This window comes from Crocodylus siamensis, chromosome 10, assembly GCF_052110815.1.
Source record: "Crocodylus siamensis isolate JL-2025a chromosome 10, ASM5211081v1, whole genome shotgun sequence".
Taxonomy (NCBI): domain Eukaryota; kingdom Metazoa; phylum Chordata; order Crocodylia; family Crocodylidae; genus Crocodylus; species Crocodylus siamensis.
Window position 1 is genome coordinate 71,491,360 of NC_143404.1, and position 24,026 is coordinate 71,515,385.

Genomic DNA, 24,026 nt, shown 5'->3' on the forward strand with positions numbered 1-24,026 from the left:
GGTACTGCGCATCCTATGGTGTTGGGTAGCGTGCACCAAAGCTTGCAGCCTCACTGGTCTGTGTGATTCAAGAAACAGTTGTGCTCACACAACACTGACATCTTTGGGGGAGAGGAAAGAGCTCTGCATCCAGCCTCCCACTTAGTACAGGCCTTGTTCACAGGTAGAAAGGGCTGATCTTCGTTGCCTTTATTCTCTATGGGATGTGATTGAACAGCGCAGTAGGGGAGGGAGCAGTCCCATTGGGATGACCGCACGCAGGACCAAACCCGGTGCTCTAGTTTGCTTAGGGGCAGCGGTCCACAATCCTCCTCGGCGCTTTGTAGTTTAAACAGCTTTGTCTCAGCCTGGAACGCTTAACATCTCGCTAATCACTGCTTTCTCCAGATGGCTAATAAACAGCTGCAGGCACAACACCGCTTCCAAGGATCTGCTGGAGAGCTGCGCACTCTACTCGGAGGGGCGGATGTTGGTTAAATATTAGAGTTAGACTGTGGCGGCTGCGTTTGGGTTTTGCAAGATCTGCCTGGGAGTGGAAGGGGGGTGTTTATTTTGGGCCCAGTTTTATCCAGCACACCACAAAGTTGGGGGGGTTTTTGAGTTTGGCTGACCACACTTCCACTCCATCTCCTTTTTTATTGATGCAGTCTCATAAAGGCACATGTTGGTTTATGAAACACCAAAGGACTGAGGCTGATCTTTTTAAAGATACTTATGGGATTTGGAGGGATAACTTCAATTCGTTTGAAGGGGAGCCATGCGTCTAAATCCCCTCAGTGGATTTGAAGACGTCAGCCTGGGTAAGGCAAGGATGAGAGGAGAAGATAGAGCTGCAAAGAGGCAGAACCAAGGCGATAGTCGGACCGTGCAGCCCAGGGCAGCGATGTGGTGGCAACTGATGCTCTTATTTCTCCACAAGTTACTTTAATTCCCAAGAGTCTCTTAATGGGTGTTGCCAAACCGTTCCCAAAACCTGCGCACCCTGGGCCAGACTTTGACGGGTATTTTAACGAAGCTCTGGAAATCAGGAGCTCTCTTTAAAGCATGTCATATGTTAGATGGGCTCTGGGACGTGACATGGTGCGAGTCACTTGGCCCCGTTTGCTATTGCTGCTGTACTGGCATGCTGGGCACTTGTCAAGAAACCTTCTGAGCCTCCACATCACTTCCAAACATGTGCTGCTACTGTCCCACCCAGGGCTCAGCAAAGACTGTTTTGCAAAGGCCTGTGGCGTCCTTGTGCTTGGCGATATGGATCTGTGCTGCCAGGAAGCCTGTTGCCCAGCTGACTTCACCAGGTTCACCACAAGTTTCAATTGCCCCTGCTTCCTCTGAGATGAATGAAGCTGACTAAATCCCTCTGCCTGCCACACCCAGCCCTTGGGCGGGTTGGAATTGTTGTTTTCAACCAGAAAATTCCCTGGGAACATCGCTGAACCCAGTGCTTTAATTCTCTCAAGTATTTTCCCACTCAGCTTCGAACAGCTTGTTCTGGTACTTGTGGTTTCCAGGCGTCAGGGATACAGGGAGATTGGTTTCAGAGGCTTCTGTTTAGAGCAAAGCCATCTGTTTGAGAGGGCTACTGCCTGCTGTCCAGCATCACCCACCTCTCCGTGTTACACCTTCGACCACAGGGCGCGGGGTAGAGTCGGTGACCGTGTTAATCAGTCGTTGAATAGGCAGGGTGAGGCTGAGAACTAATTGCTTTGACACCTCCTTTGGGTGGAAAGTACAGATAGTCAAGGCTTGGTGCACTTGGAGGCACAGGAGAGGCTCAATGGCTCTGACAGCTGCTTGAGTTGCATTAACAAACAAACCTAAAGATACTTGAAAACTTCCAGAGCTGATGTGTGATCATCACCTCCACGCCTGCCCTGCAAAGCTCCCCCAGAGGGGAAGGAAACCGGCTCCTCCTTTGCTGTGCTGTGTCTTGGGGCTTTAGCCGGCTACTCCCAGTGGGGGCAGGTTTACCACCTGGGAAGGGATGCATGCTGACTGAATACTATGAGTTTCCCTTCTCTGGATCCTCCTAGGCCTCTTGGTCTGCGTCAGCAACAGCAAAACTAGGATCTGCCCTGGCACCATTGTCCCATGTTCATTATGCAATGCCCTTAATTGGAGCTGAAGTAATCTTCAATCTGTGCTTCTCCAGCGCCGCCTGTCCAGGGACCGGGAGCTCTACAAGTTCTCCTCTGGCCTGCCCGCACCTTGGGGATGTTAGTGAGCGTCCGGGTCTTGCAACCACCCGACTATGCAGAGGTCCCTGCAGGGAGTCATCTTAGTGAAGTCAGTGGCCCCAGTTTGCAGTTCACTGGTGCCTGCCCACTTCACAACAGCCCCAGTAGAAAGAGACCTTTCGAGCCAAAAGCTGGGGATCAAAAGCTGAGCAGAGCACGGCTGAAGTCACGGGGCTGGAAAGAAACAGTGATGTCTGGCAAGGGCAAAGGCAGAGGTGAAGGAGGGTAGAAGAAGTCTCCTTTGGGCAGGATATTTTTCTCCCAGGGGCTTCAGCGAAGCATTGGGAGTGATTGATGCCGATTTATGCATGAGCCACATGCAGCTGCCCCAGGTGCCATCTCACCTGAAGCATATAGAAATAGGGTGTGATGGCAGCCTCTGGGCATGGGTGTGAGAGGGCAGGGAGTGCTTCAGGCTTTCCACCTCCCTTGGGTCACCATCAGAAAAGCTGTTGGCCAAAAAAGACATCCCTCTTTCCTGCTGTTTCCCCTTCTCTTCCCTGGGTGATGCTGGAAGCCCTTTGCAAAGAAGTTGTGCGTTAGAAGGCACTGGCCTTGCACGTGAATTTGGTGATCCTTATTCCCGCTGTCTCACTGCAAGATCTGGTCCCAAATGGAGTCTTTGGATGAGACCCCTCTTTCCAGCAACATGGGAGGGCGTCTCACAAAGAGCATCCAGCCCTGTCTGCCTGCAGCAAAGCAGCGCTGGGGATTGCCATGCAGAGGGCATGAAGTGCCCTGGCGGCAATGTTACCTTCAGCAGTCTAGTCCCAGCACCGGCTGAGGGATTTTGGTTGTGCCTGGAGCTGGGCAGGGGTCGGGTTTGTATGCGCAGTCTCAGTAACAGTGGGTTCGAGTCAGTGCGGGGCTGGGCAGGGGATATTTTTTCTTTGCCTTTCTGATGTCTCTTCTGATGGAGAGAAGTAGGCGGATGCATTTGACCCTTGCCAGGCTGCTCCTGGCAGAAGGAAATCCTTGCCCTGGCACCTGCTCCTAGGCTGAGTGTGATTTACCTGTGCGGTTCTGCAGATGAACTGAGCCCCCAGAGCCATTCGCGTGGACGCTGCATTTGTGCACAGAGGTACAGTAATTGAGCAAATGGTGTTGCCCCTGTTAGAGAGGTTTGCTGTGCTCAGGGACCAGCAGCTGCCATGCCACGGGCTGCCAGCTGCCAGCTTACCCATGACGTTTCTGCCTCTCATGCAGCTGAGAGGCTTGGTTCAAACCTTGCCCCGTCCAACATCCCACTCCTCACTTGAGGTAGCTGGGCAGCATTTGGCCCCTTGCATTGTAGGGCTTGTGCAGTCTTGGTACCCAGAACGTGTGATTATTTCCTAGCAAAGACCTGGGCACTGCAACGCCCTGAGCTGTGGTGCCCTGGCTTTGCCATTGTGGCAGAATACGGCATGGCCTGAGGAGAACATATGCAAAGAAAGGCTGTCTGCCTTGTAGCTCCTTGGCAAGTCTTCCCTGCCGAGCCTGAGCTCGATCTTTCTCGAGTTGATGGAGTAGGAATAAGTCCCCCAGGTACCAATGCTGCTCCCAGACCATCTAGCAGGGCTTGCTACGGGGCTTCCCTCCTCCTATGCACGCAGCAGTCACGAGTGGGGACCGTTGAGGTCCCCCCTTCGAGGAACTTTGAGGTTGGTTGAGCTCCGGCAGTCCTCCTTGCCATCTCCGCAGTGCCTCTGGTCTGTAGCTACGAGGAGGTGGAGATTAAGCAAGGAGACCTTTTCATTGTACAGGGAGGAAAAACCCCACAGACCGATCTCTTGACTCTTGTAATCTGTCTAAGAAGCTTGCAGGCTCTCTGCGCTCTGGCCCTCCGGGACAGGGGGGGCTTTGCAGAGCTATTTATCTGTGCTGGCGACAGCGCGGCTTGCTAATGAATGGCGTGATCGCTGGTGCCTCTGCTGCCAAGGGGAGGGGAGTTGATCAGGGCAGGGGAGGCTAATTACAAGATCAGATGGGCTCCTGGGTGCAATCAGCAATTAATTTTGCCTGGAGGAGTGGGCTGAGTGGCGGAGATGGTGGCTCGGAGTCAGCTTGCCCGGCGCAGGCTGTAATGAGAGCTCTCCTGATTAGAGCGCAGGTTTGGCAGCAGCAAGCGTAGGAGGCTGCCGAGATAATCTGTTCAAAGCGTGGAACTCAATCCACTTCTGCATGAGCCACTTCATCCCGCTTGCACCCGGGAGGGGCAGCTCTTCCCCGTAATGCGAATAGCAGCCCAGGCCTTCCAGGAGCCTTCGAGTGCTCTCGAGCTGTGAGAGCTCCTTTATCTTGCCGGCAGCTTGGTGATGGAGACAGCCTGCTTGGTGCTGTGCGCCTGGGCCTAGCTTGTCCCCACTGCATCGAGGAACCGCTTGCGGTCCCTGCCCGAGTACGGGGCTGCGAGACCTCTGCCTACAGATGACTAAGTACCGCAGGGGCATGATGAGCCCATTGCACACGTCCGCACGCTGGTGTGTGCTCCTTGTCTTGCTTGCATCCGGGATGTGGGGCTTTGGGCAGCTCTGTCCAGTGGTTAGGGCTGTGGTTAATTAGAACCGGGGCAGGCAGGGCCCGTAGGTAGGGTACTGCCACGGCACCCGGGGCAGGAACCGAGTGGTAGCCTTGGGTCTGAAGTCCAGAGTCACAGCCCGCAGGTCAGTCGCCAGAGATGGGCATGGAGCATGCAATCTGGGGGAAGGGACCAGATGGGCAGCGGCTGAGGACAAAGCTTGGAGGGTCCAGGAGCATTCAAGACCAGGGGTGCAGTGGGCAGCACATACAGCTATTTGAGCTGGCCATAAGCAGGAGGCTGCCGCCCTGGCCAGCTAGCAAGGAGCTTGCTTGGGCTCTGTTGGAGCTAACTCCCTCACCAAGGTGCATGGGGAGGTTGGTGGGTCTCCGCCACAGCCGGGGAGACACGACCCCAACATGAGCGCCTTGCTGGGGTTAGCGTGAGCACACAGATGCAGGAATCAGTGAAGGATGGGCTTTGAATTCGGGGGCCAGCTTCATGCAGGGTCCACAGTGTCATCATCCCCCATCGTCACCCTTTTCTGCCTCCCTCTCTTCTCACTTGCAGGAACACAGCCCTTCTTCATGAAGCACTAAGGTGGAGGCAAGACTCGTGCCTCAGCATGCCCCTGTGCATACAGCAATGAGCTGGTACTACCAGAGAGAGGGGCTGCACATCACTCAGCACCCTCGGAAACCCAGCTGCCCTTGCTCTTGCCCAAGCTGAAGAAGCAAGGGTAAGGAGTTGTAGTGACAGGGAACTTAAAGGATCCAGGGATGGGTACGTGAGCTCCCCCCAGTCCTGCCAGCCACCCGCAAGCATCAGCTTTGCTTTCCCAGAAAACTATTCAGGACGTCTTGCACAAAAGCGGCAGGAGAGACGGGGCCCGGAGAGCGAGCTGCTGTCCCGCGGGGGCTCTGCAGAGGGGACAGAGGGGAGCTTGTGCTTCCACCGCCCCTGTCCCAGGCACGAGCAGAGGACTCCTCTCATTGTGTGCAAGTCTACAGTATTTCTGAGGTGCTGCCCCTCTTCCCCAGCATGGGGCGGACAAGGAGGCCGGCGTTATTCTTCCCAACCGAAACGTTTGAGGCAGCAGCTCGTTTCCACCAGGCGCGTCCTCGCAGCTCGGCGTGCAGCGGTGGTAACTAAGAAACCGGTCACCTCCACGGCCCCGCGAGGTGGCCACATCCCACGGTGCGACTTTCTCCCCCTCGGTCTCTGGCAGCGTCCCCGCAGCCCCCCGAACGGGGTCCGCCGGGCCTGGCGTCACGAAGAGCTTCCATCCCCGAGGCTGAAATGAATGAGGGGCTATTTGTGGACGGAGGTGGCTGCGGCCTCTCTGTAGCGCTTCCGCGGTGCTGCCGGGTTGGCAGCGTGATTCATCCTTGGGGGCAAATTTAACTCCAGCCCCTTTGTTGGTGCCGTGGTTGCTACAGGGATCCTTTGTCTTGCACGCGGGGAGCACGAGTTGGCCTTCTGATCCGAGGGGCTGTGTCTGCACCTGCTTCCAGTCTCACCCCTCTCTCCAGTCGAGCTGCCCGGCTCTTTGGCCACATGCGTCTTCCACGGCTCTTTATAGGAGTTGTTCTCCTGACCCCAGTAGGTTTAGGGTCGGTTTATTGTGGGGGGGTGCAGGCAACTCCTGTAGCTAAGGAGAGACAACACTGGTGTGTGTGGCAAGGAGAATGAGGCACTGGGCTATGAGCCCCGTTGGCTCCATGGGCGGCAGGAGCAATCAGGAACCTGGCCAGACGTGCTTCAATCATGATTTGCATCAACTACTAAAGGTCTCCATTGGCCTGTTCAGGCTTGGGCCTCTTACCTGTTATGCCAAGGCTCTTGTGATATGGATGCCTGCTCCCTGCCACCTGGACTGAGACCATTGGGTTTACTCTAAAAAAGCCCCAGGTAGCCCTCAAATGCCAGCAGCTCCTAGCTGTGCCAGTGGCTCGCTTTATCGGTCTCCTGAGCTGTTGGTTTTCCCACGGTCGCTCTTTGTGCTGATGCTCGGCAGTGTTCGCTGAATGGGACCAAGCCCTACAACCCCTGCACCCGGGGAACCGTGTCTGTGGGGCATCGCTGGGAGAAGTCCCCACAGCCAAGCCTTTGCTGGCACCTGTCAGTCTGGGTTGTGCTCCTCTCCGCTTCTAGGGGATTAGAGATGCCAGCATGAGCTAAGGAGCCTCACGTCTTGCCTCTGCCGGGTGGTACGCGAGTCCTGTGTGCCGTGCATGTGCTGTGTTACTCAGCATGAGACGCGCTGGAGCACTGTATCCTCCGACCGAGCAGCGGAGAGCTAGCGCCGGTCTGTGCAGTGCTTGTATGCCAGCCACACGAGCTTATTTAGGAGTCTCTTATCCTCACTGTGCTCTTACTTTATATTCTTAACCTACTGCGTCACCTTGATGCGATGGTCCTTGTGAGTGAGGGCGTCAGCAAGCGGTGCCCTCGGAAGAGGTGATGTGTTGGTGGTTCTGAGTCTGAAGGGTTTGGCGTGGTCGAGAGGGAAGCGTGACAATATTGTCTTCCATGCTGCGGGTTTGCCCCCTTGCTTTTCGCCGTCATCCCTGCCGGCAGTCGTGTCCTGGTACAGCTCGTCCTTGAGCTTCCCGGGCTCTGTCTCTCGGAGCCGGGCCAGTGTCACCTTCAGGCTTTTGTGCCCCAAGGCAGGTCATTGGGAAAAGACTTGGAGCCAGAACAGCTCCCTGGGGAGCCGGTGCTCCTGACCCCTGCTCAGGTCAGTAGGTGGGACCTCAGTGCACTTAATGACAATCATTCTGCTAACGAAGCACTTTGCTAACTTGTAATTAAGCCATCATGTAGTTAGTGTGATGGACTTTGCTGCCTGCTGTGGTGCTGGCTAAGATTTCACATCTTCATCCCTCTAGCAAGAAGGCTTCGCTCTGGCTCCTTTCCCTACCCCCTTCTATAACCTACCCTGGCCTCGTTCCTTGTAAACCCTGCCTAAATCCTAATTCGTACCCTGCGCAGTTTAGCAGGCTGGCGGATTGCATTTGAGAACGAGCAGTGAAATGCAGGAAAAATCCGGTGGAAATTAAGAGGGATGAAATCAGGATCACTCTTTGAAAGCGGAGAAATCCCTTGGCTTTCTGCCCGTGCTCCAGGCCATACGATGGTGCATCCAGGACGCACGCGCTGCTCTGAAGTGATCCCGAACTGCTGCGGGAAGGGGTCGTTCCTTTTTCTTCAGGCCCATCAGGCCGGGCAGTGGGGCACCAGAGCTGCCGGCCGGCCGCCTGCTCTCGACCCAGCTGCTGCAACGATCAGATGAGCAGACTCTCAGCAGCACTGGGATTTGGAAACCTTCCAGCGCGGTGGGGTCGTGTGTGGATGGAGGCACGTTATAGCTGGGGTGGGGCACAGCCCAAACCCGGTGTGATCTGGGCTGCTAGGGCGCGGAGGAGCGTGAGTGCCAGTACAGAGCCTGCAACCTGAGGTCTCGATTCATTCTCTGTGTAAAGCCGCAGCAGGCAGCTCCCTCTGCCGGCCCCGTCTCCAGCCCTCGAGGCTGCAGGACTTTTCTCTTCCCAACAGCATTTTGCGTGAAGCCTCCGGCCCCCCCGGCTCATCGGCGTGCTTCACGGGGCCTTGAGCACTGCTCTTCCCATGCAGACAGGCCCGGGACACCAGGAGAGCTTGTCCCGTGCGAGTGGGGCTGTGTGAGGGCGAAAGCGGCTTGCCCAGCCCCTGCGGTGCTCTCTGCCATACAGGAGCCGAGCAGCGTCCTGCTGCGGGAGGGCATGAGCCCAACAGCTCGTCATGCAAAAGAGCTGCTTGCCCCACGGCACCTTCCCATGTTTCTTTTTACTCCTGGTTCCCCCGGTTCCTTCCAAGAGTCGCTCCCGGGCATCTTAGGTGGATCAGGGTTTGGGAGGTAGGACAGTCTGGCTTCTCCAGACACTCAGTCTCCCTCCACTGCCTGCAAGTCAGAATGAGGGGGCTCCTTTTTCCGCCCCCAGATGGAAGTGTGTGGCCAGGTAATTCCCAAAATGAGCCTCAAGAAGCTGCACAATAGGCCAGGGGCGACTAAACTGGTTCTGATGGCTGGTGCTGGCATTTCTGGAGCTGGCAGCCGGGGCCTGAATGGGCAGAAGGATGGACGCAAACGCTAGATCCTCCTCCCCGGGGCGGAGGGTTTGTGCTCCGGAGAGCAAGGCCGGAGCTGCCTCGATTCATCTCTCCCATTTGGTACCCGACTGGTAAGCTGGTGTCTGGAGGTGGCTGCAGCAGGAAATTGTCCTCATCCATTACCTGCTAGGGAAGAGAAAGGTGTTGCTCAGCTTGTTGAAGGGGCTTCCTTGCCCCTGTTACTCAGATGCCGTTCCCCCTCGCTCCCCTTCTGCCGGCACGGCTGGAGGGGGGTAGGCAGCCCGGCCCCGGCCGGACGCCCGCGCCAGGGGTGCCTGGATCCTGTCTGACGGTCGCTCCCTTGCTCCCTGTCTGCATTCAGGTTGGGCTCTGCCGATCCCCTGGAGATCAAGTCCTCCGCGTCCCCCCAGGCCTGGACTCAGATTTCTTCTGATCATTTCTCTCTGGAGGATTTCCCTGCCCTGAGCCTTCCTGGCTCCCTGTCCATGGTGCTTAAACAACCAGCGGCATTGGGGAGCAGATCCTCTATTCACCACAGGGGATGGGGAACCGGATCCTACAGCCCAAGGGGTGGCTACTGCCAAGCGAGGGGGGGAGAGCCTGGCACCGCAGACCAGGAGGACTCCTGAAGGCCATCTTCCTTCTTAGCTTCGTGTGCTCTGCTTGGGGAGAAGCTGCCAGACACGACTGCTGGTGCATTTCCTGCAGGGATGATGTCTCTGCGCCCTACGCTCTTCAGCTGGCCTTGCTACGGAGGCCGCACTCTGCCGGCAGGGCCCCGTCTTCATGCAGCTCCCCGGGGCTTTCCCAAAGGGGCCAGTTCCTAATCTGCCGGAGGGATCTCGCCCATCAGAAATATAGATGCGCAGCGAGGGGTTTGCACAAGGAGACGCAGGAAGTTCAAAAGTGCAAAAATTCAGAGGTTTTGAAGTGGCTGCCAGCCGGCCATAGGGGAAAAACAAGGGGCTTGAGTTGTGAAGACAGGCACGGTGTGACTTGATCTGAAATTATCACCCACGTACTTCTCCACTAGCCTGCAACGCATGCTCATCCTCCCTCCGAACCAGCTTTTAACAGCTCTAGTTCAGAAAACTTAACTTTTCTATTACGGCACATTTGTCTCTCTTACCCAGGTGCTTAATTGCCATTGTCCCAGCAAAATGTCAGTGTGAGTCAGAGACAGTCTCCCATTAGGAAAAGACGGATGAATATTAATTAAACTTACTGGTGGGTGGGTTTTCTTTTTTATGTTTCCCCTGAGCCTGGCATGGACCCTGTGGCTGTGCAGCCCTTGACCTGACCAGCTGCAAAGGCACCCAGTGGTCATCTCGGGGCCAGCAGAGAAGGAAAACCTGCTGTGGGAGAAGAGGGTCCTCTCCCCACGGGTCACGGCAAGAGAGGATCTGCAGCATTAAGTGAGTAATAAGCTTCATCGGCTCTAGGGACAGAAGTAATTTCATCTGCCCCTGTAACCAAAGGAAATAAGCTCATATTAAGAAACCTTGTTATGAACTGCTGCTCTCTGCGGGCCTAAGGGTTGAACGTGCATTGCACTCGCTTCCCTCTTGCTGGTTTTGTCTGCAGTGCAGTGAAGCTGGTTTAAAGCCTAGCAGCTGGGGACTGTCCATGGCCGTTTGTTGGGGCATTTAGTTTAACGCCTCGGCTCTTCATGCGGATTCAGATCCTGAATGACATTCACTGTAACACAGTCTCTGCAGCTGAATGGAGGTAGCAGGCAGCCGTCGGCTCCTTTCTCCCTCGTTTCTGAGCTGCGTGGTGCACACGTGTGTTCAAACAGGCTTTCCGTGTTTGGGGGCAGGCGTTTGAAACCGGGCTTCTATTTTTGCCTTTGCAATTACGTGTGGGCACCACTGATGTCAGCTTGATGCCTGAGTCCTGATACCATCCAGGCGGGGAGCGATGGATCTAACTGGCAGCTATTTCATTTCCCGTAATTGCCGGGGCAGAATGAGAGGCTGCAATGAGGCCCCAGCTCCGGGCCTTGAGCTGCGCACTTCAGTTCCACGGTGCCGTGGGCGGATGCACTCAATGTCACGGCGGATGATGACGATTAATCAAGTCAGCGGGCACTTGCTGAGATCCATCCTGTCCCCAGAGTATGAGTGAGAAAAAACAGAGGACAGATTTTTTTTGAAAAAAAAATGACTGGTGCATCGCAGCTTGGGAGGATTAGCTGGTAAAAGCCATTAGGCTCCTTAGTTAGGGGGCTGTTTTTCAGCATTTGGTCATCAGAGAGGGATGGTCCTATCCCAACGCCACTGCAGGCAATAGGAGGCCTCGCTTTGCCCTCATCGGGTTGCAGGTTAGGCCCAGGGTCTATCCGAGGGTAGCCTCTGGAGCCAGTGCTGCTGGGCGCAGAGATCTCCGTGGCTGGCCAGGGGATAAACCGGGCCCACGACCTGTCTCTGGGGAGAGTCTTGACATGAGACACCAACATCTTCCCCTCCTGGTCTAGGGAGCAAAGGTCCTGAGCTCGCAAGGGCGATGTCTCCAACTGCCTGGCATCCGGGGCCCAGGCCCTTCCCCTTCCCCTTCCCCGGAATAACAGCCCTCTTGGAGTTTGAGGGCTGGCATTGGGATGGCACTCCCCCTGGGCAAGGGGTCAGCACAGTGTGTCCTGCACCTCAGCAGCACGTAGCTGGGGTTGCCCCTCCAAGGGGTTTGGCCCATTAGATGCCACATCTTCCTGCCTTTTGCATTTAGCACCTGTGTAATGACAGCTGCATGTTTCTTCCATCCCTTCGGACCTTTCCCTTCCCCCCTTGGTGGATTTTTGCAGGGGTTTGGCTCTGTGGGGGCACATCTAAACCCCACGGAAGAGTTAATGAACAGGAGGACCACCTCCCCAGCTGTGGCTGCATGACTAGCAACGGCTGGGAGACAAAGCTGGCATCCAAGCTGGTGGCAGCCAGAAAGGTTTATGAGATATATCCAGGAAAGTGCTTGGTAAGCATCCTCCTAGGAGCTCCACGAGGGTGGGAAAGTGGTGGCCAGACTCTCCCAGCCCCACGTGGTCTCGTCCATGGGAGCATGAAAGGGGCATCCAGGACACAGGCTGGAATAGCCCCGTGGGATGGTTTGTGATGCAGCATGCAGGGACTCACGCTGCCAACAAAAGGGCAAGCCAGGCCAGCGGTCGTGTTTTCCAGGCAACATGTGCATCTGGGGCTTCAGAAACCCTTCATCTTTGGGGCGTAGGCCCACGTCCCAGAGGTAAAACGCCTCCCTGCTGCTGCAGGGGAGATGCAGGGTCTCAAAGGGTAAAGGGCAGTGCCCTGGGACCAGGAGTTCAGGTGGGCTCCACGGATCAGGGCTGGGGATCGACTCCGGGCCATTTTCTGCCTCTCCCATGTCCACCCGCTCCCTCTCCTCCTCCTCCACGCTCATTGTACTCCCCTCTCTTTGTCTTCCTCCCAAGGTAATTATCAATAGCTGGATGTGCAGGGGAAAGAGGAGGTGGAGTGGGTGGTGGTGAGAACATGCAGCCGATCTGGGGCGATGAATAAAGACCCGCGTTTCTCGGCGAGCGCGGGTGGAAGTGGTGGAACAAACGAGGCGGCATCGGGAGGTCAAGGCAAGGCAGCTCCAAGCGCACAAAACACCGGGGGAGGCGAGAGACGAGGCGATCGAGGAGGGCTGCGAGGCTGCCGTGCATCCCCGCCGCCTGCAGCCGCGCCGGCTCGGGACTCCCTCTGCTCCGGACTCGCCTTGTGGAGGAGACGGCTGGGAAGAGGCAAGTCTCGGGGCCTGCGAGGCCTCCTGTAATGGTGACGATGTGAGTGTGGACGGGGTCTGGTCCAGGGGACTCGGGGCAGCAGGGAGCCTGTTCCTGGGGTTCCCGCATGGAGGTGCAGGTCTGTTTTACACCCTAGCTTGCAGGTGCGGCATGTCCCTCGGTGTCCACGCGCTCTCGTCTCTCCTGTAGCTCCAGCGAGGCTTCGTCCCCGAGGCACCACTGAGCTGACCAAGTCTGTCTGGACCTTGGGAAGCAGGTGAGAGCAGGGCCCTGCCTTCTTGCTGCTCTGCATTGCCTCTTGGGGCGGCGGGGGCTTGGACGTAGTGCTGCGGAGAGGGTAGCGCCTTGCAGGCCTCATGCAATAGGGTGCAATCCTATCGCCATTGCTGGGCGACCTGAAGGGGCCAGGGCTGGGAGGGCTGGTAGTTCAAATGCCAGGACCTCTTTGTGTGCGACCGCATGTGCATTCGTGATGCTCGCCGGCCCCCGCGACGAGGAGCGTGCTGCTCCGTGACCGGCCCCGAGAGCCGAGATTCCCGGGACGACCCGGGGTCTGCAATGCCTTGTCTCTGCCGTACCCTCCGGGCAGGCCGGGAGCGCGTCGCGAGTGGAACGTGCGTTCCCTCACCCCTGTGTGTGTGCATGCGAGTGTGTGTGCAGCCGCCCCCTGCCCTGCACACTCTTGCTGCGAGCAGATGCCTGGTGGGTGTTGCGCGGAGTTTGTGTTTCCAGGACTTGGGGAGGAAGGCAGCCCTGCTCGGGGCGGTGGAGAGGAGCCTGCCTGGTCCTGATTATTCACAGCCTCCGTGTGCCCCTATTGGCTCCGGGGAGCCTGTGCCGGTGACAGGAGGAGGCTCCGTGTCAATAAAAGAGGGCACGGGAACAGCAGGGCTGTGTTTCTGACGGGGAGCCAGCTCTGCTCTGCAGCTCTCGGCGTCGGGGGACAAGCAGCAGCTGCAGGCAGGGACTTCCCCCCCAGGACCAGACTGCTCTGAAGCCCAGGCAGGCGACGCAGCCGGAGCGCGCAACTTTCCAAGGGAGTCTGCGGCCCCCAGAATAAACTTGCCCTTCCTGGGCTAGGACCTGTGCCGGGGCTGGCTGCGTCCTCCAGGTAAGACCCCCGTGGGGTGCTGCATCTCTCGTGCGCACACCCCTGAATCTAGTGACTCGGGGGCCGAATCCTTTGCTCCGGGCTTCACTCTTCATTCCCTGGCAGCAACGGCGACCCAGGTATCGATCCTGTCCTCGTTTCCAAACAGCGCCGCGTTCTCGTGCCACCGACTCCTGACACCGGCTGCTGGCTGCTCGGTCTATTTAAAGACCTGCAGTGGTGTTGGGCACTTCTAATTCCCCCCGTATGTGTCCATCGCTGCTGTCTCTCGGCCTGTCTGTGCTTGTAAATCCTTTCCTCGTGCTTCGTGGCAGTGCAGGTCCCATATCTTTTCATCTGCCACGGGGTGACAGGATGAGTTGGAAGAAACAAAGAAAAATTTCAGAATGGACTTAAAGTGGGCTTGGGGTTCAATACATGCATCTACATCTCAACTGACATGTATATACATCCATATATATTAATCTATATATAAAAATATAAATCTAGGGTCTATATTGTCTACACATACACACATAGTGTTTGTGTGTACGTGTGCGCGTGTAAGACTGTTTCAGGTGTCAGTCAGGGCAAACTCGGCAGAGTGGTTGAATTTTTTTCTGCATTTTTCTTTTGCATCTGAGCACCTTTGTTTCATAAACCGAACCTGCCTGTAAGACAGCTTCAGGTCATCGGTAAAGACCCAAATGCAAATGCTGGATACAGGAAAAGATATTTTTATAATAGAGCTATTTATAGGGTCCTAGGAAGTGTCCAAAATGATTTGAGCTCTTTGAGAAGGGACATATGGTGTCGCTTGGATAGACGAAGTGGTGGGACAAATGCACAGTGTCTCTGCTGTGCCTGCTCCAGGTAGATCCACACTGTTGTATTGGGGATGAGAATTATTAAGAAAAAGATCTTCACATCTCTTGTGTTTTTAACCAAAGGACTCTGCAGCCCTCCTCACACCCCCTGGAGCAATGTGGTTGGTGTTGTTATAAAGGACTTCTTGAAATCACCTGCTATGGACTGCAGGCATAAGGAGTCAGAACTCATGGTAGAGGCGATATCTTTTATTAGACCAACTAGATTTTTGCAAAAAAACCTCTTTAATTGCAAGCTTTCCAGCACAAACACCCTTCATCAGGCACAGGAGAAAAGACTGTAAAAGTTCTCCTGGGTGCCTGGATACTTGCTGCAGACATTGCCTTCCTTCCCCTTCTTTTTCCACCTGCTTGTGAAACAAGCTGTGGCAGGGCTGTGTTGTTTTCCAGCTGCACACATGCAATGTGCTGGGGAAAGGCCAGAGGGATTTGGCATCAACTTTATTATTTTTTTTAAAGAATTCATCTTTGAGGAGAGACCAAAGAGGAAATAATTTAGCTCCCCAGGTGCCTGTTTCATGAAGTTACGAATAGCTCTAGCTACGTTTTAACTGAAGCAGTTTTGCAGCCTGGAAGCACAGCACCCGTTAACAGCATGTCAGACCGTCTACCCAAGCAGCTGTCTATCCAGGGTGCTACGCCCTGGGGGGGGTGTGTGTGTGTGTGTGTGTGTGTGTGCACGCACACACGCCCATTCATTATTGTGTAGGTCTGCACTGGGGAGGGACCTTTGGGTGCTGGAGAGCAGTGTGCTGAGAGGAGCTACAGCCGTCACGAAGCCCCGGCCTCTGACTGCGCCGGGTGTGGGAGTCGTGTGCGGCATGTTACGCCGCAAGTGTCAGGGAAACGTTCTCCTCTCGCACGGTGCTAAACGCTCCTATAATTTATCACATCTGTTTTCAAACACCTCTGCAATAAATATTATCACAGGCAGGTCGGGCGGTGCCTGGCTTTTCCCCTCAGCTGGCGGGGCTCCTCTTCTGCTCTCCTCGCTGAAATATGAAATCCAATAAGCAGAGAGTCAGGACTTTAATTCCCTGCTCTTGCAGCTTATAAGGCGCCTTAAATCATCCTGAGAGAAATCAATGACTGGGAGCGGATTGCCAGAAATGCCACAGATAATGGGGGTCTGTCCTCCGCCCCTTGTTTCGGAGACGGCGTTTGTCACTGAGTCGAAGTGCAGAAACCCCTGGAGAGAGAAAAATGCAGTCTCCAGGCTGTCACTCAGGCCTTGCGTGAGCAGATGCTGCTGCACCAAAGTCAGCAGAGAGGTACCTCGGCACCCGGGGCCTCGAGCCTTTGGGAAAGGAGGTAGAGGAGAAGCCTAACTCCTACCCGAGTGGAGGCCGCGGGAGTGCCGTGCTTACTGCATGCTTTGCTCCGTGCTGGGGGGTCCGCGTGAGATGCGGCCAAGCACCCTCCGTGAGAGCCAGGCTGCAAATCCTGCCCCTCGCCCACACCCTTCCCTGGGGCTCGGAGACCTTCACAGCAGTAACATAAATGTAGGCGGCTTTGCTGGCATCTTTCTGCGCGCAGCTGGATGCCTTCCTCAGCATACAGCACCACCCATCGTCACTCAGGGAAGGACGCGGGCATCGGATGGCCTGGGGATAGAAACGGAGCCGTGTGTGTCTTCCTTGTTCTTTTCTTCTTATTCATCCCCACCTTTTGTGTCCTTCTTGCGGGCGTTTCCATACCAACCCTTCCTCCCCGTGTCTTGTGCCCTTTTCCTTCGTCTCCCGTGCAGATCCGTGACCTCCCGCCTTGCAGCTGGAAAGCCTTCCCGACGGGGCTGTTGCAAACCCCGCCAGGTTGGGAACGGCTGGGGCTGCATTTCCACTTGTGCCTCTGCAGCTGCACTAAGGACACGTTCTCTTGGCTTGATGCTGCCTCACCCCCTACTCCTGTTTCTAGCAACCCATTGCAAGAGGGGCGGAGAGGGAGCGGGGTTTGGTGCTGGGGGGAAGGAAAAAGCTCTTGTTGTCCTCTTCCACGGGTTTGCTACATGGCCTTTGGCAAGCCGGTCTCCCCAGTCTGTGCCTCCTTAGCTCACTTTGAAAAATGTACGCCCTGTTTCACAGGCAGGTTGTGAGGCTCCCTGGCGTCGAGATCCCGGGTGGAAGATGCTGCCTCCATAGAAATCATTGTCACTATGCCACTATTCATTTACCGCGCGGCCCTGTCCCGGGTCCCAGCCCGGTGGACTTCGCATTGTATTCATTCTGTGCGCCCGGCACGTGACAAATGCAGATCATCCCAATTACATTTCAATTCAGCAGGGATCAATGCGGGAGCATTAGCATTTCTTCATCAGCCTCAGTGACCGCCCATTAGCAGACACGGGCTGAGGATACCGTGCGCTGCAGGTATGTGGGAAGGCCCCAGCGCTCCTCAGCCGGCGGACATAAAAGACCTGCTTATGAACACGACCGGTGCAACGACCCCTCTCGCGCACTCTGTGCAATAGGCAGGGCTGAAAGTCCCTTATTTTATTTTCTTCCTGATAGAAGGGAAATGGAGCCAGTGCCTTCCCTCCCCGGGCCAGCAGCGTTTCCTGGCTTGCTACCCCACCCGCTTCCCTATTCGCAGGGGAATCCAGGTGGCAGAAAGGCGCAGTATCAGACACCGAGCCGGCTGCTGCAGCCGCATGGAAGCCGGGGAAAATGAGCGCGTCCTGCTTGGGCGCCTTTGGTCTCCTCCTGCTACGGCTGACCTCGTCTCTCGCGGGTGAAGGTGCTTGGAAGACACGAGCCAGGAGGGGCTGGTTGCCCGCCTGTGGGGGTGTCAGTGTGGCAGCCCCCATGGGACGTGGGAAGAAGGGTGTGGGGAGAGTTTGCACAGGAGGACGCTTAGTGTCGAGGGGGCATTAGCAGACATTTGGAGAAGGCTTTCAGATGCTTTCTGCACTCGCCCTGGATGGAAGCCCCCAGCTGAGACGGCCGTTCTCGTGCGCCAGCTCTATGCGCTGCGGCCCCGATGCACCCGCCTGCTGAGCGTTGATCCAGGCAGGACGGGGGTGCCCAGCCGGCATCTCGTTTCTTGAAGTCCGATGAAGTCCCGAACGGAGTTTGCTCCCCTCCATCTGCCCCAGGTCCTCCCAGGAGGTCAAACCCTGGGGGTACGAAGTTTCTCCCTGCAGCAGAGACCCGGGGGTGGCAGAGATATGGCTCCCCGGTGATGGCAACATGCAAGCCTTGCATGCAGGCCTCGGTGCCCCTCCCCTGCCCCCCGCGACTGAATAGCTGCCCCCGATTCCTATGGTTTTCTTCTTCAAGGCCGTGCGCGCAAAGCAGTGATTCATCCTCTCCAAGCCACTCCAATGCAGCAGAGAAGTGCATGGTGCTGTTGATTGAAAGCGGCCGCCCCTAGCCCGGCGCACAAAGGGCTTTGCAACAGCCGCCTCTGAACGCCGCACCAGGAGGAGCAGGTCCCCGAGCGACCGCTCCAAAAGCGGGGGTGGGGGGTCCAGCCTGCAGGAGCCGGGCCGGGGAGGCAGGGTCCTGACGCACAGACGAGCACGGCCGCCCCGGGAGCACCGAGACACGTGTCAGACACCTCCAGGCAGGTCGGGGCTGCCCTAAGGGAGGGGGGCAACGGGCCAGATCTCCAGCCAGGGGGGAGGCAAGTCAGCCAAGTGGAGCTGGGCTTGGCTGGCGCGGCGGGACCCTGGGTGACACGTGGGTGGGAGCTGGGGGTTTCGGGGCCTGCAGGTGAACAGTTTGCAGGCCGGTGCATGCACACACGTGTGATGCTCTGCTGCTACTGGGCTGCAAGCTCTGGCTCTTTGCTCCTGCTACACCCTCCTGCCACGCGGAGACCACCGCAAGGCACCACTGCCTCGCCCCCCCGGGTATCCGGCAAACAGCCAGGCTGTCCCTGCGGGACTCTTCTGGAGCCGTTTCCCAGACGTGCCGGGTGACCGACATGCACCGGCTAGGCCAAGTGCAAGTGCAAAGCCCATTTCTTTGTGAGTGCCTTCCCATCTGGGCAGCCTAGAGTGGAGCTGGGCTCTCCTGAAACCTTATCCAGCACCTTACCTGCCTGGCCTTTCTCCCAGCGAGTCCCAGAGAAGCCCCTTGAGCTCCCACCAGGGTTACTCCAGTAGCTATAGCCTTGCAGACTGGTGGCACTGGAGATGGGGGTGCAGCTGCAGCGCCGTTTCCCCGGGGCTGCCTCTGCTCCCAGCTCCTCTCCGGCTCAGCGACCCCTGCCAGGTTCCCGCAGACCCACGAGATGGGCAGAGAGGGGCCTGTGCCCCGGGGTTGTGCCGGGAGCGCCCACGTCCCACTGCCTGGGTGAAATGTCACCTGCCTCTCGCCGTGTCCCGTCTCTCCCGCTGCAGGAGGTGCTTGCTGGGCAGGATGGAGTGGCAGGTGCTGGTGCTGGCCGCCTGCCTGGGCCTGGCTGACCCGGCCTCTGCGGACTGTGCCGCCCAGTGCGCCGCGTGTGCCGCGCAGACCCAGGATGCAGAGCCGAGCATCAACCCGCTGGTGAGTGCTGGGGGCGGCGGGGCTGGCTGGCCCGGCAGGGCGCAGGCATTCCCCCTTAAAACGCAGCCGAGCAGACCGCGCTCTCGGTGGCTCTTGTCCCGAGTGCAAGCGCTGAAATGACAGGCAAGACCTCACCCTGCAGCTTGCATCGGGCATTGCCAGGGGAGGGCAGGATAAGCGGGAGCGGGTCCCTGCCCCTGTCCGCTGGATTGCAGCAGGACATTTCACTTGCAAACTTAACAGGTCGCAGGCATTTACCGCATCGGGCTCCAGCCCCAGAAAGCATGACTTACTACTTCCTGAGGGCACTGCAGTGCCCGTCCATCAGCTCAGGGATGGCATGCCTGGGACGCCCACTGATTTTAGGATTATTATAGCAAAGCCCAGAGATCCCCAACAGCGGGCTGCATTCCCTGCCACCCTGCACCCGGGGCAGCTCTAACCCTGATGCACGCGGGTCTTTTCCGATGGCATCTCCCACCCATTCAGCAAGGGGGTAAAGCATGGTGCCAAGGGCCAGGAAATGCAGAAGCCAGACCACGAGGTCAGGGGGCTCCACTGACTGGTCCGTCTTTCTGCATCCCGGCCAGACCCTGGGCGTTAGCGTGCCCCACTTCTCCCGGGGGTGGCTGCTTGTTGGAGGCGGAGAAGTGGCACCAGGGTCATGGCTGTGCCCTCCCCGGTGTGTTGCAGATCTGTGCGCTGGAGTGCCAGGGCTCCTTGCTGTCCGGCGCCGAGTGGGAGAAGTGCCAGGGTGCCCTGTCCCTCCTCGCCCCCTTCCTGGCAGCAGCAGAGGGAAAGGACCTGTCCCCACTGGAGGCGGAGGCCGACGGGAGCCCTGGCCTGGCGGAGATGTCCAGCGGCCCTGTGAAGCGCTACGGCGGCTTCATGAAGAAGCTGGACAAGAACAAGATCTTCTCCCTGCTGCGCGAGAACGCCCACAGCAAGGGCGGCCTGCACAAGACGTACGGCGGCTTCCCCCGCAAGCTGGGCGAGCGGGAGGCCTTGGAGATGGCCGAGGGCGACCCGGCGCCGGAGCCCAGGGACGAGCCCGAGGAAGGGGGCCTCAAGGACGAGATGAAGCGCTACGGCGGCTTCCTCCGCAAGTACCCCAAGAGGAGCTCGGAGCAGGCGGCTGAGGGCGACAGGCCGGAGGACCTGCACAAGCGCTACGGCGGCTTCATGCGCCGCATCCGCCCCAAGCTCAAGTGGGACAATCAGAAGCGCTACGGCGGCTTCCTGCGGCGCCAGTTCAAGGTGACGACACGGTCGGACGAGGACCCCAGCATCTACTCGGAGGAGGTCTTGGACCTATAGAGCCCCCCACACCCAACACATTTCCTGTAGGGACTGCATCGCTCATCCCGGCCCGCGTCCCCCGCGCTCAGCCAGGCAGCGCAGGTCTCGCGCTCCATAGACAGACGGTCACCACCCAGCTGCTGCTTCCCCAACGAGCCAGAGGTTTAGGGTCGGGCGGGGGCTGCGATCTGCAGCCTTCCCCGCTGGGCTGTCTGCCGCGGTTCTGCGATTGGGACCTGCCCGTTCCCAGCACCGGACAGGCAGCCCCAGACCCGGGTGGATTTCCGTCCCTTTGCCCAACAGCTGTTGTTAGGAGATGGCCCAAGCCAACCCGCCGTGCTCGCCCGTGCAACACCCCACGCCAGGGGAGAAGTGTTGGCCTGCGTCGAAACCCCCGGGGTGGTCCCTTCGGCCTATAAGGGACCAAACCGGCACACCAGGTCCAAGTGCCCCCGGGCTGGGACGCAGCTCCAGGTCTGACCCACCACAGTATCCCCTCTGCAGAGGCCCCGAGCACGGGTGCTGCGCCTCACTTCAAACACGGAGCAGTGGCCTCGCCTGCTGTTCCTCCTCCTCGGCTCCATTCGTGCCGTTCCCTCTGCTCAGCCGGGCACGATGCTCGTGCTGCGCTTGCGCACGCTGCACCCTGCCCTGCATCTCCGAGGGGAGCGGGTTTGTCCTCCGCTGGCCTGATTTCACTCCGGCTCCATTGCAGCCGCGTGGCTTTGCCAGGCACCATGATGGAGGGAGAGCAAAGGGGTCACCTCCGTGACGCCCCGATTTGATCTCTGCACTGCTGCCCCTGGGGGGGTCTCTGTGCCCAAGCATGGAGCAAGGGGAAGACGTCCCGCTGCTGGCACTGCCCTATTCTTTGTGCCCCGGTGAGGCTGGCACACATGGGACCGGGTGCCACTTTGAACGTCCTTCGCGGTCTCCATCCTATCGCGCGCACCCAGAGGGGATGCTGCTCGCACAGATCAAAGCACGGGGCCAGCGCTGAAAGCCAGACTCGTGGCCTGAAGCTGCCAGCCAGCACGCCGCTCTCCCCCCGCGAGCTCTCTAACGCAGCCGGCCCACAGAGACCCCCACGATTTGGATGGGACAGTCGTATGTCTCCATTGCAGCCCATGGGGTGAGAGCGGGGCCAGAATTGGGGCCAGTTTGCCGAGGGAAAGGGGTCAGGATCCAGCTTGCCCTAGGGGGGGTCCCTGGCTGGGACGGGAAGGGGTAGCAGAGCATTTCCATTTCCCATCGATAACGGGCAACGGAAGCCCCCGGCCACGGGGGCCGCCGAGGTTGGGGTACCGTGGGGCCGCGCTGCCTGGCTGAGCCCTGCCACCCCCCGCAGTCGCTCGCTCCCTTGTGCTGTTTGTGAAGCGTGCAGGTCGCCCGGAGTCTGCCTCCAGTCCCTTTTTTTTGTTATTTGGTTTACAAAGACCAATAAACGCCGACGTCGTTAGGTCTGGCTCTGCTTCGGCCCATCCTTCCCGGCGTCGGCTCCGCGCTGGCGCTGCCTCTCCTCCCCGCCGCGGCTCGGGGGGTTGCAGCCATCCCAAAGGGACGGGGCAGGCGCCTTGCTGACCCCTGAATCCCAAGCGGGCAGCCCAGCCCACGTGGGAGGGGGACCTGCATGTGCCAGGGGCGTGACACGAGCGTGTGGGCCCGGGGGCGTGGGGGGGAACAGGCATCACAGCTGCAAGGGCAGAGAGAAAGAAGCAAGGGACGCTCCCTCCTCAGGCTATGGGGCATGGGGGGTGCCCAGGGGGTCAGCTCTGCTCCCCCGCAGTAGGGGAGAGGACCCCCAATTTCTGCCACTGCCATCCTGGCGGGCGAGCAGGGCCAGCGTGCACTGGCAGGCGTCCGTGAGCGGCGTCGGGAGCCTACGGGCGTTGCACCCCCATTGGGGACTCACGGTGTCAGGAGGAGCAGACAAGCCCCAGCTCCCCCGCAGCCGCTGGCTCCCAGCTCTTCTCCTCCCCGGGCAGCTGCCTGGAAGGCCTTTCGCCCCATGTGCTGCCCCCAGCGCCCCCTCTGCGACACGGGGGCAGCCCGCGCCCCATGGCAGGGAGGAGGGCGCCTGGCCCTTCTCCCATCACCAGCGAGACGCGGCTGCTACCTGCCTCCCCCGTCTCCACCCCTGCCCTGACTTGCGCACCGGCAGCTTTCAGCGGCTCGGTCCTGATTTACCCCGGCGTAAACAGGACCAGGCTCAAACAGCTCCTGCAGCCACCCCTTAAAAGCAGCGTATTAAAGCTAACACATGCTCGCTGTGGTGACAGGGAGGAAACCAAAGCAGCTGCTGTGAGCTCTTACAAAGCAGGAACCGGTGATCACCCACATCTGAGCAAGGTGGGATCTGGAGTAGGGGAAAGGGCATGGAGAGGTGGTGCATCCTGCCTCCCAGCCAGGCCTGCAGGAGTTAACAGCCCCCCTGGGGCAGGGGGAGTTTGGGAGGAGGAGAACAACCCTCAGCTGGGGCTGGTTAGGAGGCCGCGCTGTGCAGCATCTCCCTGCCCTCGGGACAGCTGTGCCGAGCGGGGGGGAGCTGCCAGTGTGTCCTGAGCCCGCTTTCGCTCTGGATGGATGGCCAGATGCTCACTTCTGCAGCAGGTACTCCGCGTGGGTGGGGGACCACTCCCGGGCTGCTCTGGTGTCCGTCTCTCCGGGGGGGTCTTCTGTGCTTGGCCTGCCCGAGTCCCAGGTGAGACCCGTGGGGGCCGAACAGCATGCCCGGGCTGCGAGCTGGGGGGCTGCACCTCTTCTCCGCTCTCCCGGAGCATGGGGGTGATACAAGGCACCTGGGAGAGAAGCAGCAGGGCCTGCCCAGCGGTGCTCAGGGATGCCCGCGCCTCTGCTCAGAGCTCCTTTTGCCTCCGTTTGAGTCACCGAGGCAGGAAGCAGCAGCTGCCTCGCAGCCACCGCGGGCCTGGCACGTGCCGGCCAGCTCCTGCCCTTGCCTTGGCCTGGCCCCGGAGGGACGTGGCCGTGGGGAAACGGTACGTAAGCGCCTGGTCTAGCAGCGCAGCGCTCCGCCTGCAGCCAGCTGTGGCTAAGGGCTGCTTGCGTTGCTCGAACATCTGGGCTCTGCGAATGGCGCAGGCGCGTGAGAAGGGGCCGTTGCAATCTGCTCCCCGCCCCAGGAGCAGGCCGCGGGGTGAGAACCGCGTTCCCTCTTTCGGTGGCGGAGGCCGCCACGCGCCCGTGATTGTGCTACGGGCGCTGCCTGCAGTGCGCTCGCCGTAAGGCGGGGAGCTCATGGGAAAGGAGGCAGCAGGCTATAGGGACATGGGAGCCCGGGGTCGTGGTATCCGGGCGGCTGGGCCCGTAACCTCGGTCTGGACGTGCACATCTGGGGATCGGTTTGCAATGGGAGGAAGAAGTAAGTGGGGCAGAGCGGTCTTGTCTGAAGCAGGGCAAATCTGTGGTCCCCTCTGCCTCTGAAACAGCACCCCGGTAATTTGGGTCTCCTCCAGCCTGTCTCCTCTCTGAAGGCAGCCGTACGCCAGGTGTCGAAGGGTTTTGGCATGTATGTGTGGCACGCATGTCACTCTGGCAGCCCGCAGGCTTCCCCCACCCAGGGAGAGCGAGGGCCCTGCTCTCTGGTATCCAGTCCGTGAGCTCCGCTTAGTGGCAGCTCCGAGGTAGAGAAGTAT

General features: G+C 58.7%; 1 protein-coding gene across 1 annotated transcript; it reads left to right on the forward strand.

The window, feature by feature from the left end:
• Nucleotides 1–9,038: 9,038 nt before the first annotated feature.
• On the forward strand, nt 9,039–21,820 carry PDYN (prodynorphin). Its single transcript, XM_090020494.1, has 3 exons — nt 9,039–13,718; nt 18,927–19,074; nt 19,768–21,820. Exons 2-3 carry the CDS (start codon nt 18,946–18,948, stop codon nt 20,389–20,391), a joined length of 753 nt encoding a protein of 250 aa, XP_089876620.1. The 5' UTR covers nt 9,039–13,718; nt 18,927–18,945; the 3' UTR covers nt 20,392–21,820.
• The last annotated feature ends 2,206 nt before the right edge of the window (nt 21,821–24,026 follow it).

Coding starts and splice junctions, on each gene's coding strand:
- PDYN (XM_090020494.1), top strand. CDS start 18,946: ATGGAGTGGCAGGTGCTGGTGCTGGCCGCCTGCCTGGGCCTGGCTGAC. Junction 19,075..19,767: donor AGCCGAGCATCAACCCGCTG/GTGAGTGCTGGG, acceptor GGTGTGTTGCAG/ATCTGTGCGCTGGAGTGCCA.